Source organism: Triturus cristatus, chromosome 11, assembly GCF_964204655.1.
Source record: "Triturus cristatus chromosome 11, aTriCri1.1, whole genome shotgun sequence".
In the NCBI taxonomy this organism is placed as follows: domain Eukaryota; kingdom Metazoa; phylum Chordata; class Amphibia; order Caudata; family Salamandridae; genus Triturus; species Triturus cristatus.
The window spans coordinates 743,720,806-743,742,766 of record NC_140594.1 but is presented as its reverse complement, the minus strand read 5'-3'; the positions used below and the strand labels follow the sequence as shown (position 1 = coordinate 743,742,766).

At 42.5% G+C, this 21,961-nt stretch overlaps 1 protein-coding gene across 2 annotated transcripts in view; it reads right to left on the bottom strand.

Moving 5' to 3' along the window:
- SERPINE2 (serpin family E member 2) overlaps window positions 1-21,961 on the bottom strand; it is a 323,804-nt gene that overhangs the window by 198,415 nt on the left and 103,428 nt on the right. For both annotated transcript variants that reach the window (XM_085634405.1, XM_085634404.1), the window contains one exon: window positions 2,074-2,353. In XM_085634405.1, the coding sequence (XP_085490531.1) occupies window positions 2,074-2,329 (256 nt within the window). In that variant the 5' untranslated portion in view covers window positions 2,330-2,353. The remainder of the gene's footprint in view (window positions 1-2,073; window positions 2,354-21,961) is intronic.

Here is a 21,961-nt window from a genome sequence, read left to right as displayed (position 1 = left end):
GTATAGTTCGGTGCTACATCACAGGAAAAGGCTTAATTGACACTACAATAGTACATCGTTTTCAGTGACAAAACTAATTAATTTTGGGGAAAAGACATTTTTAATTTAATTGTTTTTTCAACAAAGGATACCTTTGTGATACTTTTAATAAGGCCTAGCGTGGGTCTTCGAACAGGGAAGTAGGGCTACTGGGAACTCATGTTAGGGGATTGACTTAATCATAGTGCACCAGAATGACTAGAGTGTGTTGAAAAGTTGTGAAAAGGGTTCCAGATATAGGATCAGTGAAGTACGTAGCAGATTTCAAACAGGCACTTACTTTCTAAAGCACACATGACAACTGGGTGTAATAAAGTCCCCTGGTTGAAGTTGCGTGTTCTCAGAAAACAGAAAGGGTGAAATTAATAACTGTTAAAGCAACAGGCTTCACAGGTATTTCTTGTGGGTATTAAAAACATGTGGCAACAGCTGATGAACCTCATTGTCAAGAATAATACAAAGAAAAAAAAATAAGGCTAATAGCAGACAGGCTTCTTGTCATACATCTAGGATAAAGAGGCAGAAGGGGACTTTTAAGTACTAGGAAAAGGGGGGGGGGGTTACTAACTAAAATAAGAACGATAGTGAAAATGTTTATTTTCTTTAGGTTGTGTACACAATCTTTTAGCACACCAGTTTCAGATACGAAGGCATATTTGCACTACATGAAAAGAACCAGCTTAATCTTTAACGAAGTTAGGCATACTTGATGACTAACCAATGGAAATGTATGTGGCGCTTGCAGTTAAACTGATGTGTCGGAGTAATGCCTAGGGATGGAGAGATGCACTGTATAGCCCAAGAAAAGAATGCTTCTGTCAACAACTTATTAACAGAATTAATAGATATTGTAGAGGTGCGTCTTGGGACCTCACATGACGCATTATGGAATGGAATTTTAAGTAATTAACAACATATCAATTCCTTCACCAACAGGAGGAAAGGTGTGACACGAGTATTTGGAAGAGGGAGTACAGGCGGTCATTTGAGGAGTTTCAAACCTATCTTGGCAGGCTTGCTTTTTTTCTTAATTGCTGTATGGGTCAAAGTCTTTGTGGGGGGAAAAAAAAGATCTTCTTGCGGCCTAGAAATCTGAGTGAGTGCAGTAATCATTTGATGTTGTAAAGTACGTCAACAAATTACTGTAGGGGATGGTTGGTTAAAAACCAAAATGCTGTAAGTGGTAGTTCATTATGTGTGTGTGATGAACGTGGCTTTAAGCCATAAACCAAATTATAATAAGCCATCCTGGAGTTAGTGTGGATCACACTGAAAATGCTAAACCGATACGTTCTTATTTTCTTTTCAGAAGTGGAAATCTATAGAAGGTATGCCTTTGAGGTCCAATTACCTCAACCCATCATACTTTTATTTCATCCACAAGAGCATCCATGTCATTGTATGAAGTACATTACACTGTTAGATCTGCACTTGAAAGATAGTTTGGCTTGATTTATTACACTGCTATATGCTTGGACGGGTGTCTCTGAAAACTAGGGTACTAGGCATTTTATACTTTTTTCTTTCTCCTCATTTGATTTTCCTCCCTATTTGCGTGTGCCTAAGAGCATTTCGGTCTTGGAGTTTTGATTAGTAGATGCATCCTTCCACTGCCAACAGACCTTTCTTACGAAGGAATGTAAGGAACTCTTTTCTTTCCATCTCTGCTATTCCCTCATCTTCATACACCTCCGTTTAATCTCCCATTTTCCATTCAGTGACCATTAGAACCTTTCTTCCCTATTCTCTAGGCACACCACCCACAACACTATGGGCAGCAGCCATCGTATGGTAGTTTTTGACCACTCAAAGAGCCTCCAGTCTGTGCGCATAAGCATCCCTATGTAGAGGGCATTTGTGATACGACTTTCTATTTTTTAAAAATTGCATTCATATAGATGTCTCAGATACACATGCTACCACATCGGCCATTTTTCAGCACGATTTGATAGAAGACAACAAAATGCATTAAAAGATGGATGCCATAAAAGGCAATTTAGCAAAACTATAGAGTAATGGAAGACAGGACCTTACCGTGAACATTGTACCTCATCACCGTCGTCAGCTGCTTTTTCGTTTTGCCATCGGCTCCAAACTGAAGCATTCCCAGCACTGATGCAATCCCATGGGGTGAAACCACAACATTCTGCTGAGGATTAGATTTGACTACTTGATTGAATACCTGAATTCCTATGTCAGATCCAAGCTCCTCCAGGGATAACAGATTGAAAGGAGATTCAGAGCATAAAGTCACTGTGACCAAAAAAAGGAATGTGAAGAGTTTCTGCATGATTATGCTCCACGAAAGCACTACCTACAAAACAAGAGGGAAAGGACAACATTCAGGACTAGACAGGAGAATCTTGTCAAGTGTGCCACAGGTTCAGTATGAATCCAGCCGTGAAGCACAATCTTATTGTAATCCCTGTTTCCAGAGGTTTACCATACAACATTAGTTACTTACTTTGTAATATCATGTTTGACCAAATAAAAGATATATTACATTTAGATTTGGAACACTATATTAAATGGGAATATAAAGTTGTAATTGAATTGCAAACTAAAACACTCAAACAAGAAACATCCACTTACACCCTGCTCTTCAGAATCAAATATTTCACATGCGATTATTTATGTTGTATGGTGTTAGACCTGGCATCTTTGGCGTCGTTTCCCCTGACTTTTTGCCTCTACCTCCTGTATTTGACGCTATGCTGGATTTCGTTTTTGCTGGTTTAGATGCTTTGGGCACTTTGCCACTGCTGATCAGTGTCAAAGTGCAAGTGCTCCCTAGGTAAATTGTTATATTGATTGGTTATCCCTGATTGGTATATTTGTTTCACCTGTCAGCCCCTAGTAAAGTGCACTGAGTGTGCCAGGGCTGGTGATTCAAATGCTACTAGTGAGCTTACAGCACTGATTGTGACACCCACAGGAGTAGCCCTAAAATGATGTCACAGGCCTGCCACCACAGTGCCTGGGTGCAGTTGCTAACTGCCATGCTGACCTGACCAGTGTCCACACTGGCCAGGCCTAACCCTTCTCTTTCCGTACACATTGGACACCCCTATGGAAGGCCCTAGGTACCCCCCTGGGCAGGGTGCAGTGTATGTGAAAGGTAGAGCATGTACTGGTGTAGGGGACATGCTCTGGTAGCGAATTACAGCCATTTTCGTTTTTCAATATTGAAAGGCTATCTTGCCCATAGGCAATAATGGGGAATGCTGAGTATAATGTTTACCTGCATATCTTCCCATAGGAGCAAGATAGAAAGCTAAAGACCGGTATCCCTGAAGTCAGAATTTAATAACACATCTTTTAGGAAGGATGGTTTTTAAATCCTGTGTGTGAAAACAGTACTTTAGACGGTGGCTGTTTTCCTTTTCTGCCCTTTGTGTGCCTTGGCCTGTTTGTGAATTGACTGTCTGGTTTGTGAGTGACAGGGGTGGCTCCCAGAGGCTGAATGAGTCAGCCCAGTGCTTAATAGGGAAATTCCCCTGTAGATGGGTGGGAGAAGTAGCACCTGGGTCTGGATATGGCTGTGCCTGCCTTCCACAATGCTGGCTCCACCCCCTGCTGGGCAGCGGACGACCCTGCCCCTCTCTCTCAAAGGAAAGAAGAAACCAAGTAAACAGAGTGCTCCAGGACTGACCAGAACTGGTTTTGACTAGGCCAAGGCCCCTCTGCATTCAGAGGACAAAGGATTTTGGGGTATCAGTATTGGGACCCAGACTACAGAAAATTAGATCATCCTGGAATCAAGAAGGAACCTCTGCCAAGGAGAAAGCTGGAAGACTGAAGAAGGACTGACCTGCTGTAAGGCTGACCTGCAGTTGCTTTGCTGCCAAGGAGAGGGGAAGGACTTTGCGGTGTGCTGTGTCCCCTGGCTTGAAGGAATCTCCAAGGGCCTGAGTAGAGCTGGCCTCCTGTTAAGCAGTCCCAGGAACAAAAGGACTTCACCCCCAGCTCCCCCCTGAACTCTGCTGTGTGAGTTCTGCCCTTCCTAGAGATCTTGATCCAATTGTGGGGCCTCTGGAAGTTGTGACTGCTGTTGGGAAGCTGACCAAGAAGAAAGAAGCAAAGGATCTACACTTTTTCACGCACAGCCGGCTTAGCGAGAACATTTCCATCGCTCCGCTCGTTAGCGGGCCGAATTTCGTTGTATCGTGCCTTTGCGAGTAAATTTCTACCGGAAAAGCAACGCCTTGGAATCCATACAAGTATCGCCTCACTCCCCATACAGACCAGATTCGTCGCACACGCCCGCTGCGTGCAGCGGGGTTATCGCATCACCTCCCCAGGGTCTCAGGACTGACGCCACTGCTTGTTTTTCGATGCCTGAGCGCAGCTAAGAACTTTTATCGCATCACCAGGTACTGTTGACTAAAATTGATGTTAAGGTGAATGATTGTCGCTAAATTAAGAACTCTTTTTGAAACCATACTCTTGAACGGTGCATGTTGGATTCTTGTCGTTTTGGTCTTGTGTAGTTTATATAAAAGTACTTTATTTATCTACACTGGTGTGGAGTCCATTTGTGGTGTTTTCACTGTGTTACTGTGAGTGTTGGTACAAATACTTAACACATTGCCTTTGATAAGCCTGTCTGCTCGTGCCAAGCTACCAAATGGGGTGAGCAGAGGTTATCTAAAGAGTGTATCCCCCTTAACCTGACTAGAAGTAAGGGTCCCTATTTGGACAGTTGTACCTACCTCTGCCAACTAGAGACCCCCAGATCTAACATATGGGAAAAGTTGGGGGGTTATGCAAAAACATTCTTCGGGTGATCTAGTTTTTCCTCCATGGAGTTTCAAATGTGACCGGATTGTGTGGAAGAAATGTTGCTGATGCCTGATCATTTCTGAGCTGGTTCAGAAAAGATTCTCCTCTGTACTCACTCTGCTACCTAAAAGGCCTATGTGTAGAGATGGGCAGTGGTCTACTTTTGAATATGTTCTAAAGCACAAAGCAGAAAATGAGGGTTTTACTGTCCTCCTTTCTGTCAGGTCTTCAGTTTCCCGCAGCTGCTGGAGCCTCCGCTGTATACAACTGTAAAGCTTTAGTATTCCAATATGTACTCGGCCATGCCCTAGGATAAGATCTGGAAAGTAACCATAAGCATGATTCTAAGAACTAGACTAAGTGGCATAGCTGACAACTCCTATACGTAGTTTGACATTTTTCAACCAAGTCAAACAAACACAGGTTCACCCTGTCCGCAGCCATGGGAAAACATCAGGATGGCCACTAATATGTACACTCTTCCCCTATTGGATGTATTGCATGTGAATTAATCTCAAATGTATTATCCAGAAAACATAATCAGGCTTCAGTGCTCATGGATTAAGGTTATACATCTCTTGCATAGTTTAATATGAACTACTACGGTTTTGTGGCCTCAAGAGCTAGCCTGGGATGCAATACCTAGCAATGTCGGTGCACAAGTTAATACAATCTAAGTCTTCCATTAAGCTATCATCAACATTGCCATTCTTTGGCTTTGTTTGAAGGGGGGAGGGGGGGGGGGCATACTGTAATCTGTCAGAACCTCAAATCATTTTTGCTTGGTCAAACTCCTAAAACATTTCCTAAATCGTATGTTTGCTTTAAAAAGTGGACAGAAAGAGAAGGATTTGTTGAGAAAGTTAAAACGTATGCTAGCTAAGCCCTTGTTCGAATTGTTCCTGGAGGAAAAAAACATCTGAGTGTTTAGCTGGCAAACTATTTACTACGAAAAACTGGCTGTAAAAAGTACTGCATTACAAATGCTCCAGAGATATTAAGTGCTGTACGGCTTTCTCACTTCGTAGAATGCTTTGTTGGTGGGAAAACAGATGCTATTTTTAGTGACAACCATGGTTTAAGGAGATATGAACCAAAGATTAAGGCACATGTATTTGATGGAAAAACATTACATTTACTCACTTTTGCACGGATGTCTGTCTGACCTGGTTACAGCAGCAGCTTTTCCATACTGAATGAAACACTCAAATGGAAGAAATTGCGCAGACAGAAAATAGAAATTCACCAGAACTAAGGAAGATGCTAGAGGCGAATAACTCCTAGAATGTCTACATGGAATGGTCTTTTCAGCGATTAGGGAGCACTTTACATGGTGATGGAGGGAACAGAACTTGGCAGGTGGCATAAGCAAGAGAGACTCTGGGTCCCGAAGGGTACCCAGCTGTACTTCCTGGGTCTGGAACTCCCACAAACAAAAACTATTTGAGGAATACTTTGAAATGTCACAGCCCATACGATTCCTGGTATGTTCTCATGGACTGAAATATTTGGCGTTCAGCTCCTCAGTGCGACCCACGTGACATGGTCTAGCCTTCTAGGAGGTGGGCTGTGCAGGATAATGAGACAGGGGAAGCATAGTAGTGTGGGGTCATGAGAAATCAGCTGGAGAAAGTAGCATTATAATCAGCACTAATCATCTAAATTGTTTGGGACACCAGAGAATGAGGTGCAGTAGTCCATATAGGACTTCCGTTTTATGGAGCGCATGAGGTGCTGGGGCTACGTGATGGAGGCAGAGGGCATTTCCTTTTTATTTATTTTTTACATTTTAAGTAAAATTAATGTAGTTCCAACCAAAACGACAAAGTTCAAAACAAATAGGGACCATCTTGAAATGGGTGAATGCGCAGATTTGGTTATCTGGAGGTAATGTGGCAAGCTCCCCTCGCTGTGCACTTTAGGCAGTAAAAAAGCAGTTGTTGCAGTATTGCCCGGACTCATCTCAACACAGACTGCAATCCTGTCGTCCTCTATGCCATTATGAAGGACATTTTTGGCTATCATTGGGGTCTGGAAAACAGAACTTAAGGTGCACCTCATCCACTTGAAAAATGTCAGGAGCCGAAAAGAAGGGTTTGAAACTACATCTTAGCGTCATTCACATATCTGAATTGACAGCTCAACACTTCTCTAGATGAGATGAACTGATGAGAATTTTGCACCAACAACCAAAAGCAGCCATTTTGTGTTTATAAAAAAATATATCCATCTATCTATCTATCTATCTATAACCTACTGGCGGTCATTCAAGTTAGGACCTATTTTCCATGGGAAAATTCGCAACATTCGATTCCCAATAACTTTGGTGCCGATTGACGAATCTTCGCGAAATTTTCAAAACTTTTGGCCAGCTCCGGTCCACTCCTATCCTGAAAGTCTCAGGATGATTCGTGTAGCGGGGGCCGAGAAAAAAGGGAGGTCCCAAAACGTGTTTTCCCCATGCAATTTCCCATAGGACCCTTAGCTGCAGCTACAGCCCGAACTGCTGAACGGAATTACACCAAATTTGGCAAAGAGGTAGTCCTCAGTTCAGACTCAAGCTTTTTGCTTAAATGGTGTCAATCTGTTCAGTAGTTCCTGAGAAAATCAAAATCGCATATATCTGGGCGGAGCCTAACCACATATCTCATCGTGAGATCTGATTGGCTGTCAGCACTTCATCCAAGAAGTGTTGGCAACCATCTTGGGACCAATATACATGATAGCACCTCATTAAAAAGCATTGCAGTTAATAGAAGGTTTTAAGACTTTAGTTACATTATAAATAATTTGTTGACGGTATCATACTCATTTTAGGAATTCTGGTGTGTTCCAAGGTGATTTTACCATGTGGAAAAACCTTCTGCTGGGATATCAAGAATCAGGTTTGAGAGAAAAATATTTTCTCATGCTTTTCCCACAGAGGTTTGGAAGGTGATCTATAAGCTAACCTGAGAGCATATCTCAGTCATGTGAGAATGAAGTATGACATTCTCAGTAAAACATGTACATCCAACAAGGGCAGAGACTGTCAGTTGATTCCTTTGTGTTGTACTGCAGCTTCCCCAGAGTGTTCTAAAGAACAACTAACAGTCTTACTTAATACAAAAGTATGGCACAACTGAAGCCATCTTTTGATTGGAATAAAGTGGTAACACTTCAAACATTTAATTTGCAAAGGAACAAAATGAGGGGGTTCATTTTGCCATAGAATTTATGATTAGTGCTGCAGAAAGAAAAATTAGGGCACATTTTGACTTCTCAAATCCTGTTCTATTTCATTAAAAAAATCTGACAGGCAGACTGAAACATGCACTTTGAATACCAGCAGCAGACTTCCCTGGTGAGCAGTAGCTTTACTACAGTGATCTAATGAGCAACTAGAGTGCTAACATTCAGAATTTATGGCAAATGTGTGACACATCTGAATGCCTTCTTGATGGAACCAAAGTAAACAAGCATTGAAAAAGCAATAGGTCTCGCCCTCGTTTAAGTTAAAGCAATTCTGTTTGTAATTAGGTGGCTTTTTACCTTTGCTTGTATTCGTGTTTTTCAAACTTTCATGTACATAACATGCATATATGTACGCATGCATTTATATAGATATGCAGAAAATATATATATATATATTTTACCTACTGGCGGTCGCCAGTAGGTAAATATAGTTAGGACCTATTTTCCATAGGAAATCCGCAACATTCTATTTGGAATAACTTTGGCGCCCGCGGACTAATCTTCGCAAAATTTTCAAAACTTTTGGCCAGATCCGGTCCGTTCCTATCCTGAATGTCTCGGGATGATTCGTGTAGCGGGGGCTGAGAAAAAAGGGGGGTCCCAAAACGTGTTTTCCCCATGCAATTTCCCATAGGACCTTTAGCCGCAGCTACAGCCCGAACTGCTGAACGGAATTACACCAAAATTGGAGGAAAGGTAGACCTTGGTTCAGAGTCGTGCCTTTTGCTTAAATGGTGTAAATCCGTTCAGTAGTTCCTGAGAAAATCAAAATCACATATCTGGGCGGAGCCTAACCACATATCTCATCGTGAGATCAGATTGGCTGTCAGTACTTCATCCAAGAAGTGTTAGCAGCCATCTTGGGACCAATATACATGATAGCACCTCATTAAAAAGCATTGCAGTTAATATAAGGTTTTAAGACTTTAGTTACATTATAAATCATTTGTTGATCGTACCATACTCATTTTAGGAATTCTGGTGTGTTCTAAGGTGATTTTACCATGTGAAAAAGCCTTCTGCTGTGATATCATGAATCATCTTTGAGAGAAAACCATTTTCTCATGCTTTTCCCACAGAGGTTTGGAAGGTGATCTATAAGCTAAACAGAGCATATTTTCTGTAAATTCACATTATCTTTCTCAGTCATGTGAGAATGAAGTCTGATATTCTCAGTAAAATATGTACATCCAACAAGGGCAGAGACTGTCAGTTAACTTTGTGTTCTACTGCAGTTTCCCAGAGTTATCAATAGAACATTTAGTGTGCTAACAGTCCTACTTAGACAAACGTATGGCACACCTGAAGCCATCTTGATTGGAATAAAGTAGTAACTCTTAAAACATTTAATTTAAAAAGGAACAAAATGAGGGGGTTCATTTTGCCATAGAAAGTACGATTAGTGCTGCAGAAAAAAAATTAGTGCACATTTTGAGTGACTTCTCAAATCCTCTTCTATTTCATGAAAAAATTCTGACATGCAGACTGAAACGTGCACTTTCAATACCAGCAGCAGACTTCCCTGGTGAGCAGTAGCTTTACTACAGTGATCTAATGAGCAATTAGAGTGCTCCCATTCAGAATTTATGGCAAATGCGTGACACATCTGAATGCCTTCTTGATGGAACCAAAGTAAACCAGCATTGAAAATGTAATAGGTCTCGCCCATGTTTAAGTTAAAGCAATTCGGTTTGTAATTAGGTGGCTTTTTAGCTTTGCTTTTATTAGTGTTTTTCAAACGTTCATGTACATAACATGCATATGCATTCATATATGTATATATATGCATGCATTTATATTTGTATTTATATAGATATGCAGATTATATACGTTTATGTATGTATATATATATAAATATATATATATATATACACATACATGTATATAACTGCATATATGTGCATATGTGTGCAGATAGAGAGTTAGAGTAGTAGAGAGAGGATGAGTAATAGAGTGTGGTAGAGAGTGAGTGGTAGAGAGTGAGTGGCAGAGAGTGAGTGGCAGAGAGTGAGTGGCAGAGAGTGAGTGGCAGGTTAGTCAGACTCAGGTACCACCAGTATCCATCTCAAAACGTTGAGGATCAAGGATGATTTTGCAACAAAGCTTCTTTCTGCTCTTCGGTTTGTTCTTCCTGCACTTTTCTTAGTCTTTGAGGACTTCTGTTTCTTTCTGCATTTCTTTTTTCTTTCTGTGCGTTTTTTCTTCTTTCTTCACATGTCCTATCTCTGTAGGCATAGTTAGAAATTAGCATTTAAAAAACCTTTGAAATTCACTGAAAAAAAACATAGGTTTCAGGGGCGTTATAGTTAGCTGGACTTTTCACTCGTACAAAACCAAAGCTCTGCTGACCTGGTGGGTCTCGGCCTCTAGAGCAGCTCTGCTGACCTGGGTCTCGGCCTCTAGAGCAGCTCTGCTGACCTGGGTCTCGGCCTCTAGAGCAGCTCTGCTGACCTGGGTCTCGGCCTCTAGAGCAGCTCTGCTGACCTGGGTCTCGGCCTCTAGAGCAGCTCTGCTGACCTGGGTCTCGGCCTCTAGAGCAGCTCTGCTGACCTGGGTCTCGGCCTCTAGAGCAGCTCTGCTGACCTGGGTCTCGGCCTCTAGAGCAGCTCTGCTGACCTGGGTCTCTGGCTCTAGAGCAGCTCTTCTGACCTGCTTCTTAGGCTCTAGAGCAGCTCTGTTGACCTGTTTCTTAGGCTCTACAGCACCTCTGCTGACCTGCTTCTTAGGCTCTACAGCACCTCTGCTGACCTGCTTCTCTGGCTCTACAGCACCTCTGCTGATCTGATTGTCTGCACTCGCGATGCACGCACCAGACTTTGCGAAAATATATTTAAAATAATATAAGTTTATTATAAGTACAAATATGTTATTTGTATGACTATCTTAGATAATCTCTTGCCCTAATATGTATATTAAAGACACATACATATCATTTTGGAACATAACTTTTCTTTGCGGGAGTTGCGCACCCAGCGCGCCCCAGCACGTATATGACATCATGCGGAAACCGCCACCGCGCAGGCATCTCGTACCGTAATGCGCATGTGTTGCGAATGCAGGATTTGCGGACTGGTCGTCTACCAATCGCGCACATCACGTAATATTAAATGTATATGATGTAACTGAAAAACACGCAGCTGTCGCACACCGTACGCGGATCCTTCACGACTATTCTAAAATAGCTGCTAGAATCCGCGCACCCACTGCGATGTGTACGTTAGGGTGCTCGCACGGTGCTCGCACGGTGCGCGCATATAGATATATATATATATGCTTTTAAATGCTATTTTCTCCGGAAATACTGAACAGATTTACACCAAACCTACAAAAGGCACTTCCTTGACCTAGGGACTACCTCTCTGCCAAATTTCTAGTAATTCTGTTCAGCCGTTCGGGCTGTAGCTCGTTCTAAAGGTCCTATGGAAAAATGCATGGGAAAAACGCGTTTTGGGACCCCCCTTTTATCTCAGCCCCCGCTTGACGAATCCCCCCGAGACTTTCAGGGTAGGAGCGGAGCGTAGCGCCCCACCTATTTTGAGAAATTCGCGAGGATTCATCGACCGGCGCCAAAGTTATTCAAAATAGAATGTTGAGGTTTTCCTATGGAAAAGGGGTCCTAACTATAACTACCTACTGGCGACCGCCAGTAGGTAATATATATATATATATATATATATATATATATATATATATATATATATATATATATATATACACACACACACACACACACACACACACACACACACACACATACACACACATATACACACACACACTCGTGTCTGCTTACTTTATAATTAGATGCTCATAACAGATTATCCCATCTACTCCTATTTCGGAAGGTTTTCCCGAAAGCCCATTTAAGAAGCCTTACCTCTACCCAAACTCTATTTAGAGGATAACCTAGAAGTTTTACTTTTCTTATCTTGTATCTGCAAGCCCTTTTCATTGATGCTTGCAAAGTACTAGCTTTTTACCTGTCACCTATGTTCCGAAGCGGAGGTGCGTGCCATCACTGTCATTTCTCACTCCATGGCGGAGGGACCTAGCAGGCACGTGCAGGTCAAAGGCATCTCCTATCAAACTATACACAGAAGGGCTCTTCATCAGCTATACTGAGAGCCAGTGCAAAGGCAAACAAGATATGGCGGGAACAACAGGGTGCACCTTGAATATCGATCCCTTAATATCGAGGGGGGCAGAACATAAAAAAAAAAAAAAAAAGATAAGTCTAGATTTTCTATACCAAACTCCACATACATGTCCTTAAATGGTACACATCTTAAAAAGTAGGTAGAGGCAGAATTAAGAATAGACTTTGACATGCCCTTAGCTACCTGTCGATATTTATATGCACCTCCATTTCTATATTTTGCCCCTAGATAGTCTTATATGACGATATTCAGCCGTACAATCTGAAATAGCGTTCATTGCACAGACTATAAAAATAAAACAAAATGTTTATTTTTTGTTTTTGCTGCCCAGCTTGTAATTGTCGCCCGGTTTTGGGTCTTCACGTGCTACTAAGCTGCTGACACATTTCTGTTTGGCAGCCTCACCGGTCCTCCTTCAAACTTCACAGTGCATTTATTGAAGCTCTGGCTCAGCCTTCATGACCCCATGTGCTTCTATCTATGTAAACAGCGGTCTATCGAAAGCTTGCTACGGGAATGCAAAGAACCTGGCTCCGAATGTACTTATGCACGTCTCTTAGCAGCACAGTCCTTTGGCACCCAATACACGTCGTTCTTCTTTTAGTTTTCATTCAATGAGGTGCTTTATTCCGACACAAAAACACTTAAATATAGTTTGTAGCTCCTCTGACTGGGCACACTGTATTTAGGGGCTAGAAACATTAAAACCTTTTTTAAGTTAGTTTTCCCTAAGATACCAGCTCCCAACCAAGAGCCTACATATTACTATCACCTGAAAATTATAATTCACCTTGACTGGAGGACAATCTATTAAATTCGAGGTTAAATCAGAGTAACCTTAGCATTGTGCACTATTCAAAGTTTCAAATGTCTTCTCGTCGCATTCCTTCATTTTGGTATAAAACCTATTTTTACGGCCAGGTTTAGGAGTACTTCACGGCTAGTGAGAACAAGCATTGGCTGAGCTAATAGGTCTCGCCTATGCGAGATCTATCGGCTTGGTTAATGGTTTTTTTGCCATATTGTACAGCAGCGCTGGCTTCAGTGCAGCATAAGTGAAAGTAAAAAAATAAATTAAAAAAAAAAGTACTGACGTGGGCAACGCTGGGTGTGTCATACAGCTTTTTCCCCACCTTTACTTTCAGCCATGTTGCAACACAGCTAAGAAACATTGGTAAAGCCAACAGATCTCTCACACAGATAGACACACACACACACACACGTGGAGGTTGCCAATGCCCCTACGCAAATCTTTTTTTTTTAAATGCTAGTCTTTCTGTCCCCCCCTCGGCAGTAGATGGGGCAAAAGCCCCTTATCTGCTCCCCCCCCCCGGGGGCGGGCAGAAATCCCACTAGGCACCAAGGATTTTTTTTTTCTCCAAAGTTCGGGGCGGGGACTGCCCAGAATAGGCATGCCAATGCCCACACCTCCCCAAAAAGTGCTAGTCTTTCTGCCCCTAGGAGGCAGATGGGGTAATAGCCCCTTATCTGCACTGGGCACTGGGGGGGGGGGGGGGGGGGAAGAGGGGGGGGTGAAGGCACCAGGGATTTAATTCCCTCAAAGTTTGGGGCAGCCAGAATCGGCATGCCAATGCCCCCAACCCCCCCCAAAGAAATGCCACAGTCTGTGTCCCCAGGAGGAAGATGGGGACAGGAGCCCAACGCCGACACCTCCCAAAAAAGATGCCACAGTCTCTCTGCCCCCCCAGGAGGCAGTAGTCCCTGATCTGCCTCCGCGGGGGGGGGGGCAGAGAGCCGACTAGGCGCCAGCGATTCTGCTGGATTTTATATGCATAGGGGTTGGGGCTGCCCAGAATGGGCATCCCAGTGTCCTCACCCACCCAAAAATTAGCCCCAGTCTTTCTGTCCCCCTAGGAGGCATATCAGGGAAATAACCGCCCCCAATTACCCCCTCCCAAGGGCGGCAGAAAGCCCACTAGGCACAGACTTTTTTTCGGAATGTGCCTACCTGTGGATTTGGGGTCCTAGCCCTGCTGGCACCCAAGCAAACCTAGCAAACCTATATTTTTGAAAACTAGACACCCTGTGGGCTCCAGGATGTGGTTACTTGTGTGGCTCTCACTCGGTTCTGTTACCTAGAATTCCCTGCAAACCTCGAAAAACAAAATATAATAATTTTCCTCACATTTCTCTGATGGAAAGTTCTGGAATCAGTGCAGAGCCACAAACTTTCACCCACGCCGCATTGCCCAAAGTCTTTTGATAAAACTGATAACTCACTTGTGTGGGTAGGCCTAGGTGCCCCCGACAGGAAACGGCCCAAAAACTCAACACAGACACACCACATTTTTACAGTGAAAATCGACCCTTTTTTTGCAAAGTGCCTAGCTGTAGTTTTTGAACCCTAGCTCTGCCGGCACCTAAGAAAACCTAGCAAACCTATACATTTTTGGAAACTAGACACCCAGGGAATTCCAGGATGGGGTTACTTGTCTGGCTCTCACCAGGTTCTATTACCTAGAATCGCTTTGTCCCAAAAAAAAAAAAAAAAGAAAAAAAAAAGAAATTCCTCACATTTCTGTGATGGAAAGTTCTGGAATCTGTGTGGATCCACAGAATTCTTTCCACCCTGCATTCTCCAAAGTCTTCTGAGAAAAATGGTACCTCCCTTGTGTGGGTAGGCATAGTGGCTGCAACAGGAAATGGCCTAAATCGTACTGTGGAGACTTCAAAGTTACCGATCACAAACGACCTGGTTTTGCAGGGAGGGGCACCTGTTTTTTTTTGGCCCCGGGCTTGCGGCCATCTAGGGAAACCTACCAAACCCACAGAATTTCTGAGAACTAGACACCCTGAGGAGTCCAGTGAAGAATGGCTTGCGTGAATCCTCCAACGTTTCCTTACCCAGAATCCCCTGCAAACCTCAAATTTAGCTGGGAAAAAAAAAAAAAATCACTTTTTCCACACATTTCTGTGTGGGATCACGGTCCCCGCACAAACATCCTACGACCTAGTGTTCCCCTTGATCTCCAGAGTAAAATGAGGTCTCATTTATGTAGCTACCCAATGCAAATTCAGCTAAAAAAAAAAATAACTTTTTTAAATAAAAAAAAACCTAACTTTTTTTTAAAAAATGGGGCGCTCAGAACTCGCGGTGCCATACCTTTAATCTCTAGGTTTTTGGCTCTTCCTTGTCAGAGGCCTTTGGCCAACCCACGCACGTGTGGTATCATTTTACTCGGGAGAACAAAGGGAACACTGGGTGATAGGACATTTGTGCCGGCATGGTGATCCCAGCAAAAATGTATGGAAAAAAGTGATATTTTTCAGCTAAATTTGAGGTTTGCAGGGGATTCTGCCCCCCCCCCCCCCCTGGCAAAAGCAAATCGGTTTGTGATAGGTAATTTTGATGTCTCCACAATACATTTGGGCCCTTGCCGGTCAAGGGTAGTTGACCCATCCACGCAAGTGAGGTACCGATTTTATCAGGAGACCTGGGAGACCACTGGTTGGTAGGAAATTTGTGAATCAACGCAGATTCCAGAACTTTCCACTACAGAAATGCGAGGAAATTCTTTTTTTTTTAGTTTGAGGTTTGCAAGGGATTCTTGGCAACAGAACCTGGAGAGAACTAAACAAGCACCCCATCCTGGATTCCCCTGGGTGTCTAGTTTTCAAAAAAGTATAGGTTCGCTAGGTTTCCCTAGGTGACGGCACAGCTGGGGTTCAAAATCAACAGCTAGGCACTTTGCAAAAAAAGGGTCAGTTTTCACTGTAAAAATGTGGTGTGTCCATGTTGCGTTTTGGGCCCTTTCCGGTCGCTGGCACTACACTTACCCACAGAACTGAGGTACCATTTTTATCGTGAGACTTGGGGGAACACAGAATTGTAGAGCAACTGTTATTACCTATTGAAGCGCTATATGGGGCTGAGATGTGGGGCTCAGATAATGCAAAGCAACTCACTATTGGAGAGAACAAGTTTATGAGACGGTTATAAGTCCTACCAGTAGTGGCACCATCAATACCTATGCACTATGACCTTGCCATCAAACAGATAGAGCAGACTGCATCCCGAGACATTCTCCCTTGGATAAGATTGTGGATGACACAGGAACTGGCCCATTTCAGAGAAGGTCTCAGGGAACTTCTGGAGCTGGACAAAATCCTATCCTTCCCCTGGTTACAACATGTCAAGACATGGCTTACCAAACTTAGCTTACCCTCCTATTGGAGCGAGCCCCAAACACGATCATATAGCTCTAATAAACAGCTAAAGTTAATATATAAAGGGAACGTGTAATGAATATCCATCACAGCAACCCAAGCTTAGGCAGACTGGCAACACAAATGTTCACCGCCAAGCCCTGCTACTGAGCAATGTTTAGACAATTCAACCCTATCTGGCAAAAATACTGCACACAAAATTTCCCTATGAAATTTTCCAAATTAGAGCATTCAACTCAAAATGGAAGCTGGGTAGCAAGTCTGATGAAGAAATTTGCATTTGAGGCCAAACAGAAAACATTGTACACATTTTCTTTTTTTTGCACAGCTTATGACAAGAATAGAAAGAAATGGCGGCGCCCACTCTGTAAAAATCTGGAATTTAGGAAATGTGAGGAAGCCTTAAGTGTATCGATATGTGGCACACCATCTCAAAATGTTTAGTCTAAGAAGATTATTTACCTGCAGATTGATTTGTAGGTAAGAAGATGGGTCTGAAATTTTAACATGTAGCGATCTAATTATTTATTGGTTTTCATTAGAAGAGGTGTGACAAAATACTCAGAGAACATTTTGTTCTGTGTGTAAAATGCATGTTTTGATGTACACTATTAATGTTTAACCGAAATCAAAATATTCTGACTGGCTGAATACCAAGAGTGTTTACTCTCGATTCCACCGCATGCCTCCATCTCTCTGCCAGGATCTTTTTCATCCCTGCTCTCTCCCTTTTCACGGTTTTCCGTGTTCTCAGTCTGCTTTCTTTCCCTCCTGTCCTAGCTTGCCTTGCTCTTCGTCTGGGTGAAAACTCATTAAAAATAAGTCCGATCCCCCCCCCCCCCAAAAAAAATAGAGGGCCAGTGGGCCCCACTTGCAATCATCAGCTCAAATTAAATGCTGCCTTAATGAGATGCTTATTTTTTTATAAATGCACACAGCTCTTTCATTTGTCCAGCAGATACCAGAGAACGAGAACTTCAGTTTTTTCATCTTCACAGGTCATTGAAGTATGAAACTCAGTTTTTTCGGAGTCAATCTTCTCAGCATGTCTATGTGCACTTGCGGAATTGTGAAGTAACTTTCCCATTTTCTTTCCGAGATTTTATCAATTTATTCTTCTGTAAGGCATTTGTGGAATGCCAGCACTGGGGAACGAACGAACAGGCCATTTTTAACAATTCTGAAAAATGTAAGCAGTCAGTATTTAACCCTCATCGCTAAAAGCCAGGTGAAGGACACAACTAGATATAGGAAACACACGGCAAGAAATACTACAGGATGTACCCCTTAGCTGTACAGAGCAATGCACACTGAAAACACTTAAATTCATGAATTCACTACAGCTGGAATTTTGCAATTGCTTAAAATTATTTGATTGCTGGAATCAGTTTCCATCTCCACTAATGCCTCAGTGGAGTCCAAAGAGTCCCTCAGATGCTGGATAAAGAACACACATTCATGTAAAGGAGCGCCAACAGCAAACTGACAGAGCAGCATCATTTTGTCTCCACCCATAATCATAAATACGCAATACATATGTGCACTTCGCACATGTACTCTGTGTGTCCCAATGACATTAATGTAAAGTGTTGCACTTGACAACATTAAGTGCATTAACGGTAGGATTAGAAATCATATATACTGTGTGCCTTAACATTATTAATAATAAGGTTTACTCTTTAGACACTTTATAAAATCATCCTCACACTAATAAAATGTATTTACTTTAGAAACAAGAGGATTTATGTAATGTGTGCCCCAACTTTTCATATTTACATTTATAATATAGTTCGTAGTCACATTTACACACATGTACTCAAGTTGATAATCTGTATGCAGCGTCTAAAATGAATCTAATGTACTGACATTTTCCATTCATTTGTGGTTGAATGTTCACAAATATATTGAATGTGGACCGTTGATTTAATAAACTAAATTGCCATGACTGGGCATACCCTGCCAACTTATGGCGAACAAAGCGGTGCAAAAAGGGGGTGGTGATGGACGGAGCATCAGAACCAATCAAACACTCACACCCAGTCAACAGATCCGGGTTTGATCCATCACCGTTCTTTAGCCCACTCTGCCACCCCAGTTCAGACACGGCCCACAGCCCACAGTTCCCATGAGGCACAGAGTCAGACTGATTTGCATATGGCCGTGTCTGAACTGGGGTGGCAGAGTGGGCTAAAGAATGGTGATGGATCAAACCCGGATCTGTTGACTGGGTGTGAGTGTTTGATTGGTTCTGATGCTCCGTCCATCACCACCCCCTTTTGTAAGACTTACGTGGGTAAGACGACTTTGAACCGGCAAGCGTGGTTCCGTCATACAACCATTTAAAGGAGCTTTCATCCAACCCTCGTCATCTGTTGCTGTGTTATTCACATTATTCTGCCACCCACTACAATATTACACAAAGGGGCAATAGGTCATCCCAATTTAGCTACAGGTCACCTTCTCTCAATGGTGGCATTCTGCTCTTTCACAAACACATCCGCACAAGTAATGCCACTCAGTGCAAGGGACAATTTGAATGTTTTGAGACTCAAAAAATATTTTGGGCTTTTGCCCATGTTTTTATTGTGTTTATTGGCAAATGTGCGGCAGCTTCCCCAACAAAAAAGGTTTAGTATAACGTTGCCAAAACAAAGCAAACTGTGACAAAGCCAAAAGGCTGTCAGTCAACACCAGGCCTATCGTCTTTGACAAAGAGTTTTTTGTTTGGTTATGAAAAGACAAGGAAGCAAGTGAATTTATGAACTTATAACTCCTACATTGTAAACAAGGCAGCACAGCATCACACACCAAAGAACTCAGGCTGAACAAGTTGATCCACTCAAAGTTACTTAAAATTCAGTTTTTAAAGACCGACATAATATAGATTTCTTACGTAGTATGCCAACAGAAACCAGTGTAGTTTTTTTTTACAGAACAATAGCAAATCTACATTTAAAGGTTACAACCAGATCAGGATGTTCTGTGTAGATTTGGCACAATTGCACTGTAGGACACACCCCAGAGATAATCTGTCATGAAATGGCATCTTGCTGGAACAGCCTATGTAAAAGATTCAGTCTCTTTGTTCACAGGAAACTTGGTAAATAAGAATGCTGGCAAAGTTTCACACGATAACCCGCATCAAATGAAATACATTAAAACAGATGCCAAAAGCTGCCATTAATCTAGAAGAAGAACCTCAAAACATACTGAATTTATAAAAACCGCCAAGAAAGAGTATGACATTTACTTTATAACTGGAAATTGTTTGAATGTAAAGTAATTATTTTTCAATGTGAACGCAAACACAAACGACTACAAGGTGCTTTCAGCCAATTCACAAGCAGAAACACAAAATGTCAACTACAAGATGTATGTTTAGGTGGTCTGAAATTCTTCAATTTCGCTATACTCCAAAAGTTTAGAGCAAACCTAGTCCTGTCCAGAAGTACTGCTCTGCGGTAATACTCATTGTATACTTCCCTTAACCGTAGCCATGCAAGGGGAACGGTGCATAGATGGGCAACAGTGTAACAAACCCATTCCCAGAAAGTCACCATCATTTGGCTTAATATACTGAATGTTAACAAATGTGTTATTGTCTCACCTGATCTGCACACATCTAAATAAGGGTAAGCAGCTATTGGATTCTATAATGTCGCTCTATTCATAGAGTATCAAAGCTTCCATTAATATCTGAACACGTTGGATCTATAGAAATATTTTTTTTAATGTGCTACATCATTCCTAAAATCCTATCTAACTTTTCAGTACAAATATATTATACATTTGGTGGAGGGATTCTCAAAACAAATGAATATCTGTATACGTTTTGATGCTCACAAACACTCTGTGGATAGCCTGAACTAGGATTACAATGGTCAGGCAATGCCCAGGAGGAAATCCTGCATAAAATAAAACTACTTGGTTACAATTATTTGTAAACTGAGCATTAACTCTAGAAATCGTGTTCCAGCTACGAGGGTACTGGATCTTCGGAAAGAAACTTACAAACCACATTTAGAACGGTCAAATCAGCGAATTTGGCAGTACATTTGGAAATCTGATTTCCAGGAACCATTGGAAGGCATGGAGATATAAAAATACGAAGACCTTGTCCTTTTATTTCTTGTTCGAAAGACAAACTCTTATGCCCTTTAATGGGCTAGACACAATCCAAACATTTGTTTTCTTAGGTTCACCTATTTGACTAGCCAGGTTTCTTTGTACTTTAACTTTTCCATTTTAAAATGGTTTCTACTTTGAAAATTGTCTAAGAATCAGCCTTCTGGAGCTTCCAATTGAGCAATATTGGCAACTCAGAGATGGCTTGATCCTCTTGGTCACACTTAATAGAAGATATCTAGAAGTGCTCTGTATAGGAAACATTGCCACTAAAAGAGCTATTCCGATGTATCAGATTCCAAGACAAAGCCAGGTCATAAAATCAAAATACATTCAATAATTTGAGAAGCATATTAGTCTACACAAACCACAGACTATCCTGTTCAGACCATTAAGGTTTATTAAAAGTTAAAGGTCAAAAGACAGAAAAATCATCAGATTAGTGGTCATTCAAAATATGTATGCTTCAATTAATATGCAAGTCATTTTAATTCAGTCATAAATCTAGCATCTGGCATTAGGGATGACTCAAATAAAGGCCAAAGAAAAAGAAGGTCTGTTCTACTTTGGTCAAAAGTCTAAATCATTCTGAAGTACTTAGTTCAATTGACACTATATTAAATTCACAAACTAAACTCCGTCCTCGGGAAAAGCTGTCCCATCAAGTTGAAGCAAATTGATACAATTACATAGTTTGCATTTCCTCAAGGGTTTCTCACTAACAAAGTTCTTTCTAGCTGCATCTTGCAAGACAAAACTATCAGTAACTAGATAAAATTCATAAACTCATCAGCGCATTGCAGGTTTCTCCTATAAGCGATATGTATTAAAACACTCCACGATAATTACAAAACATTTTTATTATTGGCAACTGTTGGACCCGGCCTCGTGGCGTGGTCTTAACCCTCTTGGATTGTGCTCGTCCCCCGCACCGGCCTACACGGGCCGCCCATTCAGGCCGCCAGGGACCCCTCCTCCCTTTGAGGCCCCCTTTGGATTGTACCCGTTTTCCTACACCCGCCTCAGCGGCCCCCTTTTCCAGGCCGCACAGGGACCCCTCATCCCTTCGGGGTCCCCCCCATGCTTGCTCCACGCACCAGCCCACGCAGCCCGGCTCCCTCCGGCCTCGGCCCCAGCAAAGCCCCGACATCGAGGCACCAAGATCTGGCCAGGGGCACCGCATGGCCACTTCACCACTCCCGGAGGAGGAGAGTTTCGATGGGACCCCCACCGTCCCTCAACACCTAGGTGCGATCGTCCTCCGGCCTCCCCGGGCCTGGCGCCTCTCCCGCTGGGCGTCTGGCCTCTCCCAGCCCGGTCTCTCCGCCCCGCCCCCCAGGCGCAAGGGTCCGGACATCAAAGGGCTCCAGACCTATATCTGGGGCAACCCCGCAATGGGACAGTAGTTGTATCCCGGAGTCAAGAGCCCTGATGAT